Source organism: Microtus oregoni, unplaced genomic scaffold, assembly GCF_018167655.1.
Source record: "Microtus oregoni isolate MIOR12 unplaced genomic scaffold, Mior012 000116F_ref0000321, whole genome shotgun sequence".
Taxonomy (NCBI): Eukaryota; Metazoa; Chordata; class Mammalia; order Rodentia; family Cricetidae; genus Microtus; species Microtus oregoni.
In genome coordinates, this window is record NW_024544745.1 from 2,124,407 (window position 1) to 2,141,968 (window position 17,562).

The 17,562-nt window shown below is 39.9% G+C and overlaps 1 protein-coding gene across 1 annotated transcript in view; it reads left to right on the plus strand.

Moving 5' to 3' along the window:
* The first annotated feature begins 2,186 nt into the window (after positions 1–2,186).
* Positions 2,187–17,562, plus strand: part of Chrdl1 (chordin like 1) — a 111,953-nt gene continuing 96,577 nt past the window's right edge. Inside the window, exons 1-2 of the mRNA XM_041645762.1 lie at positions 2,187–2,290; positions 5,936–6,084. Of these exons, the coding sequence (XP_041501696.1) occupies positions 6,006–6,084 (79 nt within the window). The 5' untranslated portion in view covers positions 2,187–2,290; positions 5,936–6,005. The remainder of the gene's footprint in view (positions 2,291–5,935; positions 6,085–17,562) is intronic.

Here is a 17,562-nt window from a genome sequence, read left to right on the forward strand (position 1 = left end):
ACCAGAGCTAAAACAAGGACCACAGCATTTATACCAATAAAGAATTGCTCAGGGAATTACGGCAGCCACATTTACTGTTGCCAAAAAAATGTATAAACGATCTTGAGTGGATTCAATAGAACTAATTAAGTAGAACCAATTGACAATGATAACTTGCTTTAAGCCACTAAGTGTGGGGATATTTTATCAAGCAGTAATCTAGATACTATATCAACCAGCAAGAGTGAGTGGTTTCAGCCAGCTAGATGAGGTTTTAAATCTCGGTGAGTCCATTTATTTCAAATGCTAGGATCCATGACTGTCCTGTTTCTTGAAACCAATTTTCCTGAATATGCCTGTAAACATATTGGACGGGATGATCAGAGCTGGAGCACTATTACAAAGGAAATTGAACAACCAGTTCTAGGCCTTGAAGAACTCTGTTTAGTGATACAAAATATTAGCATATTAAATGGCACAGAAACAGTTATAAGGCAACAAATCTCCAAGTTCAAGCTAATTTACTACAGCCAAATTGAATGCACGTGGCAACATATGGCTACAGATGTATGGCTACAGAATGGAGCTAGACATTTTAAGCCCCCAGGCAACATCTCAGAAAGGGCATCTCTCTTTTGTTAACAATGAAGTAAACATCTCCAGCAATGCCAGGCCTGGTTGAATGATATTAATGCTTAACTAGGTAGAAAAAGAAGGCTTCCTTCCAGGGACAATTATTCTTGTCTCCATTTTCATTTGTTCCTTGCTCCCAAAATGTGGATTTTTGTTTGTTTGCTTGCTTGCTTTTGGCTAACCACAATTTCATAGAGCATCAATTGTATTTCCATCTATAGAATGGAGATAATAAAGTGCAGTTATTTAAGAAACAGGATAGATAAACTAGAATTTCATATATGTCATTTACTAGCTGTGTGACTACATCTAGCATCGATCCACTGGTAGTATCAGTTTCCAATTCTGTGAATGAAGAAGATGATCTGAATGGCACTGAAGGTCCCCAACACCTCATAATTGAGGCCACTGATAGTTTAGATGATAAGAAAAATGTGAGTGTTTTAAATAGTAATATTGATGTAGTACACTGAAGGCACACTTGAAGCCATAAAGCAGAGCACAGATGTTTAGAATATCAGTATTATTCAGTTCATGGACAAAACACCCTTCGTCTTTCCTCTAAATTTCGTCGCTCAAAGTACAAATGGGTACTGTCTGTCAAGAATATGCTTCAGCGAGTTTTCGAGGATTCTGACGAATCTTTATAACTGTATCACAGAAACACACATCAGTAGTAGTGTGTCTGGGAGCTCCGGAAACATTCCTCAGGGGTGCTATTGGAATTTTTGAAAATCAAGTCCTTAGTCCAATATGAAGTCTTCAGGTCTGCTGAAACAGCTGTGGTGATAGATCACTTCAAGTTGTTTTTCCGCAGGGATTGAGAGTTTGATCTCTTTGTGTCAGAAGCAAGATCTCTTGAGTCCTCAGTCTCTTCTGCCTTATCTCTTATCCTCATCACCCCCTTTAAAACATCAAGGTTTTGTCACTTGACACAGTAAAGCTATGAGAAATGGCTAGAAATGATGTGTCTTAGGGCGTAACTGCTGAGGTCCCTTCAACTTGCACACAGACCTCAGGCTCAGAAACAGACCAGGTGCAGAGACCTCATGAAAGAAGGTGCGGGGCATCTAGGCAGAGGAGCCATGGATAGCCAGAGTTTGGGGTCTTCAGGACTTTCATCAGGAGTGGGGAGCTCTTCAGAGCATCCAATGCAGAGGAGGAGGACGGGCTGCAGAAGATGTGCGGTCCCTTTAAGACCCCAACGCTGTACTAGCCAAAGGAGGGGTGTGTGGTGGGGGCGCTGCGTGATGGGAAAGTGCCGGCTGAGCCTCACACTTTCTCCCCGTTTTGTAACTTTCAGGTCTGGGGTGTAGGAATAAAGCCCTTTGCCCGGCCCAAGAAGGAGTGCGTGCTAGCAGAAACTGGGCTGCTCGCTGGAGGACTTCCCGCCAGCGCCAGGCTGCCCGGCCAAGTGGGGAGCTGACAGGCGGGCGGGCAGGTGGCCCCGGGCCGCCGCGCCCGCGCCTTGGCTCTGCCCCCTGGAGCCAAACGAGCCTCTGCTCCCTCGTGGTGCGAGGGCGGTGATGTTTTTCCTCCCACCCACTTCTGAGTCCCCCCTCCCCCCTCGCGCGCTCTCAAGCTCTCGCCACAACCTGCGAGCCCCAGACCTCGGAGGAGCGCCCCAGGGAACTCAGAGCTTGTGCAAGCGTGGCAGAAGGAGGAAGCCAGTGCCCAGGTCAGTAAGCAGTGCCCTGCCGCCTTTCACCCCACCCCTGCCTTGCTTTCCAACCTTTCACAGGTGGGGTGCATTCTGTTGGCTGGAACTATCCCTAGACGTTCCCACAGGGCACCTTGAACTCTGTGACTTGCCATCCCAACCAGTTTTATGGTCTTGCTGATGGAATAAAGGTAGAACCCTAGATACCCCATGAGACACACTCGGGACTGGGGATTTGAACCTGCAACTTGCTGTTCCCTGTTTGGCCCGAATTTCTCCTTGCTCTGGTACTTCTTAGACTTCCAAAGGCGGTACAGGCACTCTGTGCCAAGTACCTACAGGGTCTATACTTTGCTTTATGACTACATGTGTGCAGGAAAGAGGGTATTGCTCCTTTAGTGAAGTGCTGTGGACTGATTCACAGTAAGTTAAATAAACAGGGTGGATGAAGGAGAAGCTTCCGTCTTTTCTGGGCATCCTACACACACACACACACACACACACACACACACACACACACACACACACACCGTTTTTTTTTTTTTCTCCAGACCCAGACCTCTGGGATCAGAGTTTGAGGCACTAGGCTCAGGAAACAAAATAGAATTGCTTGATTTCAGGGCCTGGAAAGCATACCTTCCAGCCCTGCCACTAACTCAACCCTGATTTCCTTCTCTCTCTCTCTCTCTGCAGCCCCCTGAGTTTGAAGGTTTAATTGTATGGAATAAAATGCAATTCTAGATTGGAAGGCGTTTTATAAGCCCAAACCCAAGGCGTTCTTAGTCGTAAGCAGTGATGAAGGCCTGACTCTGAAAAGAGATACCTTGGACTCCCACTCTCATCTCTCTTGGGTAACCCAGCAGGAGTTAACTGAGCTTCTGGTTTTGGGTGGTAGTGTGACCAGAGGATTTCAGCAGATGGACAAGGATGGGAGTCTCCAGTATCTTTCTTATTGCTTGTCAGAAAGAACTTTGCTACCCAAGGGGATACCCCTCAGATGATATTGACTGAAATTACAAGGTCAGTCAAGCTTCGCCCTGAGCCTTAGACACTGTCAGGTGTGAGGAGGAGCTGCCTGACAACTATGTATTGGTTGACTTTTCTTTAGGGATGCCTCTGAGTCTGCTCTGCTCAGGAGATCTGTTTTGGGAGTGGACCCAGATGGTCTTGCAGTTACAGCTGAGCACGGAGCAATTGGTCTCTTTGCTCGAAGCAGATGAACAGTGTGAACCCCCGTTTCCTAGAGGCACCTCAATAGATGCAGTTCCCTGGGTGTCTGACACATTTCTCCATCTCTTGGAAAGCCCACACACTCCCCCACCCCATCCTTGCCGCCAGGGTTGTTTGCAGGATTTTGCTTTCTTTGTTCCTTTCTTCTTGGGTCCTGGATCTTCTGTCCCCACCCTAACCCGGCAGTGGTTACAATTCTAAGTAACCTGTCAAAGAACCATTGCAAGTTCAATAGCACAGCAGTCTGCGTGAAGCAGAGAGTTAACGCAGAAATAACTCCAGTTAACTGGGTCAAAGTATAATTTGAAAAATTAGGGACATTTTGGCTCTTTGCAGGAATAAGAATCCAGTGATTCCTGAGTGATGCTTATGTTTCTTGCTGTAGTCCCAACAAATGTCTCCTACAATCCCTGCTCCCAAATTGAAAGGTAAAGGAATAAAGAGAAATAGAATAAATGAAAAGCCCTGGAGAGGGAACCCTTCTCAGTTCATATTTCTGCACAAAATACAAAGGCAAGACTTCAGGATCTTGTAAATCTTAAGTGAATATTTATGAAACGATTCCTTTTCTGATGTGCTCCATCACCTCCTGGGAGGCCACATAGATGACAGGAATGCCAAAAGAGATTAATTACTCTCTACTCACCAACTTTCCTGTTTGCTCATAACATTAGTTGAGACCCAAAAAAAGCAAAAATTCTAAGGGCCATTTTCTTGCCAACTTGAGTTATGAAGCAATGCTACTGTTCACCAAATCGCCCAACCATTGTACAAGAAAAACAACCCCGTTGATTCTTGCATGGGGAGACTCAAAAGCCATGGTTTCAGAAGTACCTCCTGAGAGCCATATATGATTGTGATAAATTAGATTTCAACAGTTAAAACAGTTAAAAATCTTTGTCTTTGGGAGGCTTGGAGGTCCAGGAAGAACTCTGTTGAGGTGGGTGGCTGTGTAAAAGTGTTAATAAAAATGCTTTGTTTCAGAGGGATCTAGTAACCCTCAACGTGATGTTCTGAATGACTGAAAGTGGATTGGAAACATACAGAACAGACGAAAGCATTAAAACTGAGTCTTCAGTAAGGCTGGGAATGTGCTCGAGGAAAATTTGAACCTTTCATAATATACTAAGAGAGCTGAGAAAGAAAGTAGATGGGTGCTAAAAATAGGCCTAACAGCACAAATAATTCTCTAGGATCAGTTTGTTCTCAGGTGTGCATGTATTCGTAATCTGCATTTTTTTTTTTTTACAAACTATCCCTGTGTAGCCCTACTGGCCTTGAACTTGGAGTGATCCTCGTGCCTACTGGGAATGTAAGCATGCACCACGAGACTGGGCTGGGCCGAAACAATGGATTTTTTAATGATCGTGACAGTTTCATAAGCATTTAAAGTAAAAGCTGTGACATCCACTTTAGAGCCCAAAGAGATTCAGTTCTCTAAAATGAACATCTACATTGGATTCTCTGAAAACACCACGGTGTTTAAGTTCCTACTTAGGATTAACCACTAATTGAATGCAATGCTTCTAGAAGATTTAAATATTTTCCAATCGCTTGTTGGAAGAATTTTGTAAACTCCAAAGTCCAAGGAACTAGTCGTGACAGGATGTGAGCAAATTTCTGTGTTTTAAGTCTTCAAAAGCTGAAGATTTCAATCCTTCCCACCAATGCCTATTTTTAAAGAATTGTGGTTGTTTTAACAGCCTCTTGCATGGTGGGACAAATTGAATGAATCATTGTTGAAATTTGCTTATTTTCTTTTAAAATTACCCATTTTACATATCCTTTCACAATGGACTTCATGGAAAGGAATATGTCTGCACTATTTCTAAGCAATGAAACTTCTCAGATGTTGGATTGCATCCATTATTGAATTACATCTACCTTTTCCAACATAAGCACTCATAGTGAAGATTCTTTTAGATCTCCTAGAAGATACAAGAGAAACAGTGATCGAGGAAGGACCCTTAAAGTGTTAATGATAACATTAGTCTGAAGCTAACTAAGACTAGTAAGCTTGCATTTCAGAAATCATTGCAGGCGAATGCTCGCTACTTGAACATTGTTTGCTGAAACTGCCCTTTTATAAGCTATAGTTTCACGATTCTCTCTCTCTACCCACCAACAATAAAATGTCCTGAGAAATCAATTTTAATTTCTTTAGAAAAGATTTCAAATTTTCTTTTTCTATGACTTGCTTGTAAGGATTTAGCCTCAGTGTTGGACAGGAATATGTACTCATCTCATGTGAATTTCCTTCCATAATCTTTATAAGACAGAAGAGGCAAGTCCTTTGTCTTCTGCAAACAATGCCTGCACTCCGGTACATTCTACAACATGTTTTTTCTAGTAAGTTAGAAACCTAAGTATCACTCATGCCATCAATTCAAAGGGATCTATTTTTATTACTTCTTTCTGCTTTCTTCTCAACAGGTTTAGTCCATCACTCCTCGGAGTCTCTGAATTGCATTTTGCAGTAGTTCAAAGAAGAAAAAAGTGGAAAATGGGAGGCTTGAAATATATAGTCTCCTTGTTTTTATTCTTTATTTTCCTAGAAGGAAGCAAAACAGAGCAAGTAAAACGTAAGTGTCTTGCATTTAAAAAATATCTCAAATTCATCACATCTCTTTGAACCCGTGCTCATAATCTGTGGGGATTATGACTAGCTCAAATGTGGCCATGGTGCTATTCTATGAGAAAAAAGTAACTGTTACTGATTTATGCATGAATTGATAAAATGATGAGAGCTTTGAATCAGGCCAACTAAACTTGAGGCTGTTTTCTGATTATCATATAGTTTTCATCTAAAGAACACATGACACATTTCCACTTTCCTGTTCTCAACTGTACAAATATTCCATTTTACATAACTCTAAAAATATCTGACAGATGATCTGGATTTTTTCCCATTTTCAAACTCTTCAGTGAAAGTTTTAGTTTATGGAAAAGAGTAAAACAAAAACAAAACAAAACAAAAAAGCAAAGAAAGGCAGGCCTTGCATATCCCTAATACTGAAAATCAATGTAAAAACTGGGTTCAAACCCAGTGATGAAATTTAGCTTCCAAGAACTGTTAGGAAATTAGAAGTCATTTATTGAAAGGAATGTCCACACAAACCCAAGGAATAGTTCTAGAAAATCAGCGATGCATATGGGCTAACACATTAGAGGAAACAGAGGTGGCAAGAGCGCTCTCTCTCTCTCTCTCTCTCTCTCTCTCTCTCTCTCTCTCTGTGTGTGTGTGTGTGTGTGAGAGAGAGAGAGAGAGAGAGAGAGAAAGAGAGAGCGAGCGAAAGAGAGAGAGGTGTAATTATCTCCCCAAAACACACATACTTGCTGTCACCGACTTATCTGTTCTTATTACAAGCTCTCTGCTGCATTTGAACAATGTACACCTCAACTTCTTGTGGCCATTTAGAGCCACTTCTGAGGTGTATGCTAGCTCTAAATTTGAGGGGGAAAATGAGCTTTGATTCCTTTTAGAGCTACATAGAAAAAAAGAAGGAAGAAGAAGGACAAAGTGGAATTGGTCCAACGGGGGCATATTCTGTTCTCCACTGAACTTATTCATGAGAAAGAACTGCAAATGTTCTTGGTAGGAGCTGTAGCAGCATCTGAATCCCATCACTTAAACATTTATCTCTTCTATATGTAGAACTAAATATGGCAGGCAGAAGGCTTGTTCGCGTGGAGGGCAGAACCAAGCCTCTATTATCATTAAGAGCGTTTCTGGCCCGCAATGATTTTTACAGCCAGCACTCTTCTTCCTAGGAGAAAAAGTGCATTTGATAAGCAACTTAAACATCAGTGATCTGTAGTGCTATCTAGCATGACTGAGGCACAAATGGAAGACAATTCGGGGGCAGGCTGTGAAAGGAAACTTGAATCAGCCTCTCCCCTTGTACTTCTCATATTACTCACTTTCCCGGCCATCACAGAGTAGTCCCTATCAGCGTAATTTCCTCTTATTTAAGTTCATGTGATAGAAATGTCTGTTCCTTCTTAAATCCGTTCACAATCAGTGGGGAATAAAAATTCCTGGCCTCTTAGAAAGACACTTCCCTTATAGCCTGTGTTGCTGATGGCCTCATGGGGGATATTGTAACTCTCAATAGACCATCTCTACTTGGAGGTCTTCCATACTTACAAAGTATTGAGGAATATTATCCATAAAACTTGGAGCTTTGTTGACAAAGCAAAGAAAGAAGATTTATGAGCCCTGAACCGATACTCTCTAATGTTTCCTTGTGTCTATTTGGTCCCAAGCCTTTTTAATATTTGGTTGGTGTCACAGTAATTATGTAAAGACACTGGTTTTGATCTAATATTTCAGATTGTAGTTAGATGGTGAGGCCACCATAGTGGTCATTCTTTACTGCCATTTCACCTGGCTGCACCCAAACCAAAATACGCGAAGTAAAATCTTTACTAAAAGAGGAAATCTTGTAGTGTATGCTTCATGTATGATTCACACATGTGAGTGTTCATGCACAGACATTTATATTGATACTTTAACAACAAGTTAGGAACAGTGGAAATAACAATTCAATGGAAAATGTTCCATAAATGATCCAATTACTGTATTACAAATTCATCTCTGTGAAAAATTGGTAGCCCTATAATTTTTTTTCTTAAATTATACCTCAGAAAGATAAGTATATACATGCTATCCATCCAGGTCATGTCAAAACATTTCTTAACAACAATGTCTTATCTTTTTAATGCCTAGATGTCAAAACATTTCTTAACAACGTCTTATCTTTTTAATGCCTACATCATTTTCAACTGCATGTATGTTCCATTGTTTAACTAACCAGCCTCCTACTTGTGGTGTATATGTTGCTTTTAGTTTTTGACGTTACAAATTAAGGGTATTAGTGAAACCCTTCAGATGCTAATGGATGTAGTTGTGAAGAATTTTTAGTTAAAGGGTATTTTCTGTTTTGATCTGGATAACTGCTGTCAAATTGCTCTTCATTAAGTTGCTGCTACCTATGGGTGAATGTTTATTATAATTCTTTTACCAAAGTGTTATTAATCTTTATATTGGAGGATCATCTCAATTCTATTTCATTTTGCCTTGATATTTTCCTATTCCTATGTGATCTTTTCAATAACATTTTGGATTAATTAAACTTCTTAATTACGTTTTTCTTTTGAGCTTATTTATGTCTAAAATATTATTTTTGTCATTTCAAATAGTGCTTGTGCAAGTTGTATTTGTATATGAATTTTAAAATTCTGCATCGTCAGAGCTGTATTCCTTTCCTCTGTGGCTACTGAATTTCCTGGAAGATCTCTCCCACCATATATTATTGCATTTTCTTTTGGAGTTTATCCATATTTCTCTGTTCCATGTGAAATTTAGACTCATTTATGGGATGCAATTGAGAATTACTTTTTAAGCCTCTGGATGGTAGATCTGTAAGAACTGTTTATGATCATTTTATATTAACTATTCCAGAATTTCTACGAGTGGAAATTACTGTATTTTTAAAGGGGAAAAAGTTCTTCAAGGTAAAGAGACATATTTTACATTTTACTGTCTAGTACAGAAAGGAAGGCATAAGAGTACATGAAAAGGATGATTATTTTTAAATTTTATAGAGCGGAGAAAATGTCCAAATATAGAAGTGTTAAGCTTTTCATCTGCTCATACTGTCTGTCTTTTTACTCGAGGAAGCCTCAGTTTTTGATTTTTCAGGTGCTGGTCAGAATAGAATCTTTTAAGTTCAGGAGCTTGTTTGCTCTCCTTTCTGGAACAGCCAGGGTGGGATGCATGTGAGGTACCCTGATGGTCCGAGATCTTCCCGCAATTGCTGTGGCAACACAAAGGATTTTAAGAAAAATGCTTTGTATGCAGAAAACTCTTTCTCACAAGGCGTGCTGAAGGCTTGTGTTGCCACTTGCTGCTAGCTAATTAGCCAAAGTTATCGTCGCTTTCACAAGCAGGAAGACAGACTAAGGACACCAGGAAATACTGATAGTGCACTGGAATGGCTAAATGAGCCATTTGTTGCTTATGCAAAAGTTTGCTACTGTCCAGCATCAGCAAAGTTTGAGGTCTTTAGCCAGGAACAGATCTTTCTATAACTCCATTATGCTCTGTTGTTAAAGTTGTAGTCAATGAGGCCAGGAAGCTCTTTTGAAGTTCAAAGGAGCGTAACATTCACAGCATAATATTCATGCAAATATGGGACAAATGGGCTGACAAGTTTGCCCCCTTTGGCAGCTCTAACTAAGGTAATGAAGTATTGATCAAAGTGAACTTGAAGAACTGAGTTGTGAAGAATATTTTATTATATGTTTCTAACGAAGCAGACTAGTCTGGCAGAGTTTCTGGAGACAAGAATGTGGCACATGGATCCATTCCTGCCCTGTAAAAGTAAACTGGATCTCTGAGAGACTAGATTCTCACTCATTTCTCTCCTCCAAACTAAAGCCTACAAACATTTATGCTTGGATTAAGTAAAATGGGACTTTAGAATTCTCAGGAAAGGAAAAGAAAGCCACCAGCATAGAAAGAGAAGGAAGAGGATTAGCAAGTTGGACATAGGCAATTTGTGGCCTTGCAGGCATCTGCTGTATCTCTGGTGAAAGCCAGAAATAGAAGCACAAGTTTTCTAGGATCGCCCCAGCATTTCACGTGATTATTAGCAATTAAGAAGAAGCAATAAAGGGAGTGATACCTATCAAAGTTTGTGTAGATGAAAGAGAAAGAAGAAAAGGGACCATAAAATCAGGTACGTTTTATCAGGCATGGTACATGTGTCTGTAATTTCAGCACTAGAAAGACTGAGTTTAAGTGAGTTACAGCCAGCCTGGGCTGACATAGTGAGCACTTTCTTCTTTTAATTTTATTTTAAAATTTATTTATTTTACGTGCCAGCCACAGTTTCTGCTCCCTCCTCTCCTCCCATTCCCTTCCCCCACCTCCTTTCTACCCCACCCCATCCATTGGTCAGAAAGGAAAAGGCCTCCCCTGGGAAGTCAACAAAGCCTGGGTATCAAATTGAAGCAGGATCAAGCTCCTCCCCCTGCACTAAGACTGAGCATGGCATCCCACCATAGGGAGTGGGTACCAAAAAACTAGCTCATGTGCCAGAGACAGGTCCTGGTCCCACTTACACAGGCCCCACAAACACACCAAGCCACACAACTGTCACCCACATGCAAAGAGCCTGTCAGTCAGGTACCCTCTCTGCTATTGCTAGGAGTTTTAGCTGGGGGTCATCCTTGTGAATTCTTCGGAGTTTCACTGGCACCAGGTTTCTCCCTAAACCCGTAATGATCCCCTCTATCAAGATATCTCTTTCATTGCTCTCCCTCTCCGTACCACCCCCAACCCTTCCAACCTGATCCCTCATGTTCCCATCCCCCATGCACTGCTCTTTACCCCAACCCAACTCCCAGCTTATTCAGGAGATAGGAGCCTTGTCTTAATCCCCAGACAGCTTAATATTTTTCAAAGTAAATTTTGGATTTTTTTATGATATGGGAGCATGGTGACTTTGAGATTAGCCTAGACTCAACCTGTTGATTTACAGCTATCTTCTGTACTTGGGGAATGGTACCCTCTAGATCATCAATTTTCCTAATCACTGCAATGGAAGAAAGAGTAATCCCCATTGGATTGCTTCCCCCCCCTGCTGTGATAAAATACCTGACAGAAGAAGCAAGGTTAGGGAAGAAAGCCTTTCTTTGACTCAAGAGTATGGTCCATCGCCGCAAGTTGGACCGGGCAGCAGGGATGCAAGGCAACTGGTCACACGGAGTGTGTGCTCAGGAAGCAGAGAGGGACCAATGCTGCTACTCAGCACCCTTTCTCCTGTTCACTCAGATGGGGACTGGAGCCCATGGGATAGTGCTGCCCTCAGTTAGGAGAGTTCTTCTCACACTGGTTAAACTCATCAAAAAGCCCATCATAGGGATCCCAGAGATTTGTTTTCAGAGTATTTCTAAACCCCATCAAGTTGATGGTCAAGATCAGCCATCAGAGTCAGCAGAATCGTTTCCATATTGTCTGGGATAAGATTAACTTTCAATAAATGATAGCCATTATAGAAGCATTTTTAAAAAATCAAATTACGTGGTCCACTAAATCTTGAGATGAAAAATAGAAACAAAATGGGACCAACTAACTTGATGCAAAGACAGGTTGCTGTGAATGCCAGCCAGAGTTAGAACTAAAGCCCAGATCTCCAAAGACAATATTCTCTTCCCTATACCAATTTGCCTCTGGAAATTCTTTGAATAAGCCAGTTCATTTTCTTGAAATTAAGCCCAGCTTTTTACATGTGGCAACAACTTAATATATGAGTGATGATCTAAGTGAATGAATAAAGGCCTTTGTAACTATGTTTCCTTAAGAGAGGCATGTACCCTTTGGGACTTGAACCAAAGTCTGAGGATAGAATTCAGAGGTAAAGTGAGCACCCAGCAGGTACAAGGCTCTGAGTTCATCTCCAATACCACTACAGCAATAATAACAACAAAAAGACTGAGGCCGGGGCTGGAGACTCACACGATGAGGAAGACTGTTGGCTGAACAAGAATGATGCCTTGAGTTTGAATCCTTAGTAACTCATGTAAAAACCCAGGTGTGGTCATGTATGTCTGTAACCACAGCAATGTGTGGACAAAGATAGTAGTAGTCTGTGACTTGAGAGCTGTCAACCTAACTCCACATTCACTGAAAGACTGTGTCTCAAAAGAATATGTCAGAGAGTTATAGAACAAGACTCCCAATGTCTTCCTCTGGCCTCCGTGATCTAGGCATGCCTGTGCACACATACATGCGCACACTTGTTGGAGGAGGCCAGACTTCCCACTGCACACATTTGTATCACATGTGTATATCACACACATATGCCATATATATTCATACACACATAAAGATATAGACACAAATAAAAATAAAATTTCAATTCTCAAAAGGCAGGCTCAGATGAAAATTATTCAGAACCCTAAATAAGAAAGATTAAAAGTATGTTCCTGGGTAGAATTCTTACATTCTGGACAGAACAAAACATGAGAGTAGGTTCTGTGGGGATGAGGCAAGAGAAACTATGACTTTGGTTTGGTGTATTTTATTTTGCACAAACCACCTGGACTTTTAATCATATCACAAAGTCACTCTGAAGAGAATTTTATTCATTTAAGATTTATAGCTTGACTACTTCCAAAAATATTGAATATGTTTAGAGATGAAAGACGACATAGAAGAACGTAATGATTTTTAAAGATGAAATGAAATCTAGGCCATGTAAAGAAGAACGAGTAGATACAGTTAGCATGTCGTAAGATAGATTAGAGCATCCTTTTTCGAAATTTGGCTTGCACCTTCTCAGTAAAAAAGAGAGCAACTTCAGGTTTGTTGAAAAGTAACAGTAACATCTATAGAGTAGTCTTGTCTCCCGTCTACTTAAGCTGTATTGATCATGAGATGCTCAAATAAAGCATATTCGGTGTGGTACAAGGAGAACAGCTGTTAGCTGTGCCACATAATATAAAGAGGAATTCTTTGTTTGCTTTTTTATTGTGGGGGGCGGGATTCGAGACAGGCTTTCTCTGTAGCTTTGGGGCTGTCCTGGAACTAGCTCTTGTAGACCAGGCTGGCTTCAAACTTACAGAGATCTGCCTGCCTCTGCCTCCCGAGTGCTGGCATTAAAGGTGTGCACCACCACCACCTGGCTAGTATTTCTTTATTATCCATCTGTCCTAGTATTGGATTCATTGCTGTGAAGAGACACCATGATCATGGCAACTCTTATAAGAGAAACATTTAATTGAGATGGCTTGCTTATAGCTTCAGAGGTACAGTTCCTTCTCATCACAGCAGGGAGCATGGCAGTGTGCAGGTAGATGTGGTGCTGGAGCTGAGAATGCTACAATTTACGGACAACAGGAAGTCAATTGATTGTTACACTGAGAGAAGCTTGAGCAAAAAAGGCCTAAAAGCCAGCCCCAACGGTAACACACCTACTTGAGCAAGGCCACACCTCCTAATAGTACCACTCCCTTTGTGGGCCATTTTCTTTCAAACCACCACACAATCTGTAAAGGAATATGGCAGAAATTAAGTAATAATGAAATAACTATCTTTCAGAAATGATGAGACAATGTGGTCCATCTATTTTATTTAACATTTAGTAACATTAGTTAATTGACTATTAGACTAATAACAACTGTAGATATTGAAAGAAACTTTACATTAGTATGGTTGTTTTTCTAGCATAGATGCTCACTGATAAAGATTCAGAAAATATATAAACATGTGAGAAAAACAATCATAATCTTAAAATCTGTAGATAATCATAGGTGATTGTTATAGCTACTTATAGAGTCCTTTTTTCTAAGCTCAAAATACATATATATTAAATAAAACACTCTTTAAACCAATTTGAATCCATGTTTCTTATGTCGATTCACAGTTGTAATCTCTAAAATGTACTAACACTGAACATATATTCTCATGCTGTCCAAGAGAAAAAGTTGGTTCTATTATTAAATGTTCAAGAGCCCAACTTGTACTCTTGATCAAACAGAAAATATTCCTAGTCAAACAGAAGGTCTCCTTTAGCTAAAACTTGTGAAGCTGAGGTGCTGATAGGAAGGACTCTTTTTTAAAACAAGAACTTGGATTTTTGCCCACAGTCCTACGCCATATGACATGGAACAGATTTTTTAGCCAGAAAGAAATTTCAGGTCAGGTTTCACCAGCCAAGTAGCCTTTCTGTAAAAGGATCTCCCGGTGGCCTCTAGAAAGACTAATGAGAATACCATCCACTCTCAGTTATCCATGCTAATAAGAGATAGAAGGACACGATGAATTGAAATTTCACGGCATATCGCCAGTTCTCATTTTAGCCAATGGTGTTAACTTCCTCCTGTGTTAACCATCTTTGAACTATAGACTCTTTTATCCCCATTGTGTCTGAGTTCCTACTAGTAGAAAACTGAAGTAGCCACAAAGTAAATAAAGAGGGGGACATGATATGTGTACGGTACCTCTCATGGGTATGGTGTTTATTTTTGTTTAGTTGTTTTCTTCTTCCTCTCTCTCTCTCTCTCTCTCTCTCTCTCTCTCTCTCTCTCTCTGTGTGTGTGTGTATGTAAAATTGAATGATTTTATGGCATATGACCCAGCAAATATGATTGAAATGGATGAAGGAATAAGTCATAACAGCAGAATGAGGAATTTGACTTCTTAGATTTCCTTTTTCACTGTTTTTTTTTTTTCACAACTGGAAACAAGGTTCTTTTGAAGTCCTGAGGGAAAGGGACAGAATCTTCAACTCTGAAACCTCATGTTATGGAAATAAACAAATTATGTAGCTACTGTACATTGTGATTCAACTTTGATAAATGGGCAGGGGGAAAGTACTTATGTGTTTCTTTCCCCTCTCAGTATTCTAGGAGCTTTTTAAAGAAATTAATAATTAAAAAGGAATTTGTTTACTTGGTCTGTCTACTTCACATAACTCATAGCAAAGATTCATTTTTCCCTTTCCACTGACTGTATGTGTCATAGTAGAATAAATATTATTGTAATACTGACATAGTGATGTGTCTACAGTAAGAGCTGTTATCAAAAACAGTTCATGGGAATGTCTTCTTGGCTTTGGACTAGTGATAGAGTTCTTGACCCTTTGACCTACTCTGGAGAGAGGGGCAGAGCACTGTTGGCACAGATGTGCGTTTCTGTGGCTATTTACGTTTTGTATTGTTCCTGTTAACAGGGGCTACCAAAGTAGCAGGAATTTCCACTTCTAATTAAGGCCAGCTGAGCTATTGGAAAACTAGCTATAAGGATGCTGGTTGAAGGTCCATTTCACTTCTTAGTTGGATTCTTTTGGGACTCTCAGATACCAGCAGTTAGTAGTAAGTCATTCCTTCTGCAGCTGATCTCTCTCGGTTATTGACAATGGGTTGCTGACTTTTCTTCTTCATCTTTCCTAGAGATTAGTGTAGCATCCATGTTTCAACAAAATCAGCTCATTTGTGCTGGCTGGCATTTTAGGTGTGGTTGAATATATATTGTAGCTCATTAAATTCTTTCCTGGGTGGTGTCAAAAGTTTTTCAAGTCCAAACTCATAAGCATATGTTGAAGGTGGATTTATCCTAGTTTTTGAAAAGTGATAATGTTCAGTGTTCTCTTGGAGAAACGTTTATGATTATGAAAACCACTCCATTTTGAGAAACGTTAAAATATTACTTAATGACTCATGTTTAATTTTATTAAATGCTTGAAAAAAATCACTATCAGTAATTGCCAGAGGATCATTTAAAAGCAACAATATTACTATTTAGCTCCTTTCCTTCCCCTGATCCCTTTCTTTTTCTTCATTAAGGATTTCTTGGGCATAATTAGCTAAATATCATATCATTGACATAAGACCAATGTATGTGATGTAAGGCCATTGTATTTGCATTAAAATTCGTTTTCTATCAGCAGTAGGGTTTTGAGTAAGGTTTTTGCAGTCTCTGATAGTATAATTTGGAAGACAATGGGATAGTAATGTGGCTTCAATAAGTTGTTAGCGTATGGGGGAAAGATTTGTAGGTTTACAAGGAAGGAAAGGGTATTTTAACTTAGAGTAACTTTTGTCTTCCGAACAATATTGCCTTTGCTCAAGAGAGCTACTCTAAACCTTACGTTTTGTCACTGATACAGATCCAGAAGTTCAAGTTAAGCATTGTCCATCTAATAATTTGGAATGTTACTTCTTTCATTTATTTCTTTCATTTGTGTGGTGACTTGGTGCGACTGGAAGTCAGAGTCAAACTTGCGGAAGCCTCTGTGCGTCTTCCAACATGTGGGTCAGTGGGCTGATCTCTGGTCGTTAGACTTGGCAGCATGTGCCTTTGCTCACAGAGCCAGCCCACTGACCCATTATGAATATAAGTCTTAGAATGTGTAAAGGCATTTGAAACTCATGTTTAGGTAGGTTGTTTGATTTTAGTGACTTTCACAAATCTTTCAAAAGTCTAAATCTTCCATTATCCCATTTGTTCACTAAATAACGCAAAGATAAACCATCCAAACATGCAGATCACAGCTGATAGAAAAACTTCATCCAACTTAGTATTTTAAATGGGTAGATCTGATAGCAACCATGGAGTGAACTACTCCATGCAAGAGTAGAATAAAATACATAGTATGCACGGTCTATTTTTATGTACACTATGGATTTATACACAAAATGGGTTGTAAGTTCCTTCAATTCAAGTATAGTAGCCCTAGATACATATGACTATGCCAAACTAATTATTCTACTTGAAGGAGTTGTGTTTGTGAGTTTGTATTCAAGTATACCAGTTGTTTCTAAAACACTGATATAAGTTTTATATGTAGAATGCCAATCGTGTGACTATTTGTCAGAGTGAATATAAATTTATTAACAAAATATACACTTTCTTGTCACTAGCAAGAGGGTAGGGAAAGATGCCTCATATAGACATTGGTGTTGGAAAATTCATGATCATTGCTCAATAGCTAAAGATCTTGGGATTGCTGAGATATTTCTAAATTCTATCTGTATAATGAAGCTGTGTTTCTAGACTTGCCTGAAAACCACATATGTTCTGTGTAAAAACTATTTTCTTAGTTTCCTATGTTCTTTCAGTGCTAACATGGTCCTGAATACCCATTCTAACTCAGAAAAAAATAGCTTAATGTAAATTGTTAAGGAGAATGACAATACTGTAAAATTTGAAACAAAAATTATTAATGAAAATGAATACATATGAAGCCTTACTGATAATTTAAAAAGTACTGGTTTCGAGCCGGGCGATGGTGGCGCACGCCTTTAATCCCAGCATTCAGGAGGCAGAGGCAGGTGGATCTCTGTGAGTTCGAGACCAGCCTGGTCTACAGAGCTAGTTCCAGGACAGGCTCCAAAGCCACAGAGAAACCCTGTCTCGAAAAAGCAAAAAAAAAAAAGGGGGGGGGCTGGTTTCATTATTCCTTATAGAATTTCTGATGTTTAAAGTAACTAAAATATTCATTGCAGGTCTTTCTCATAGGTTAGTATAGCTTTTCTGGGAGAAAGTTTGA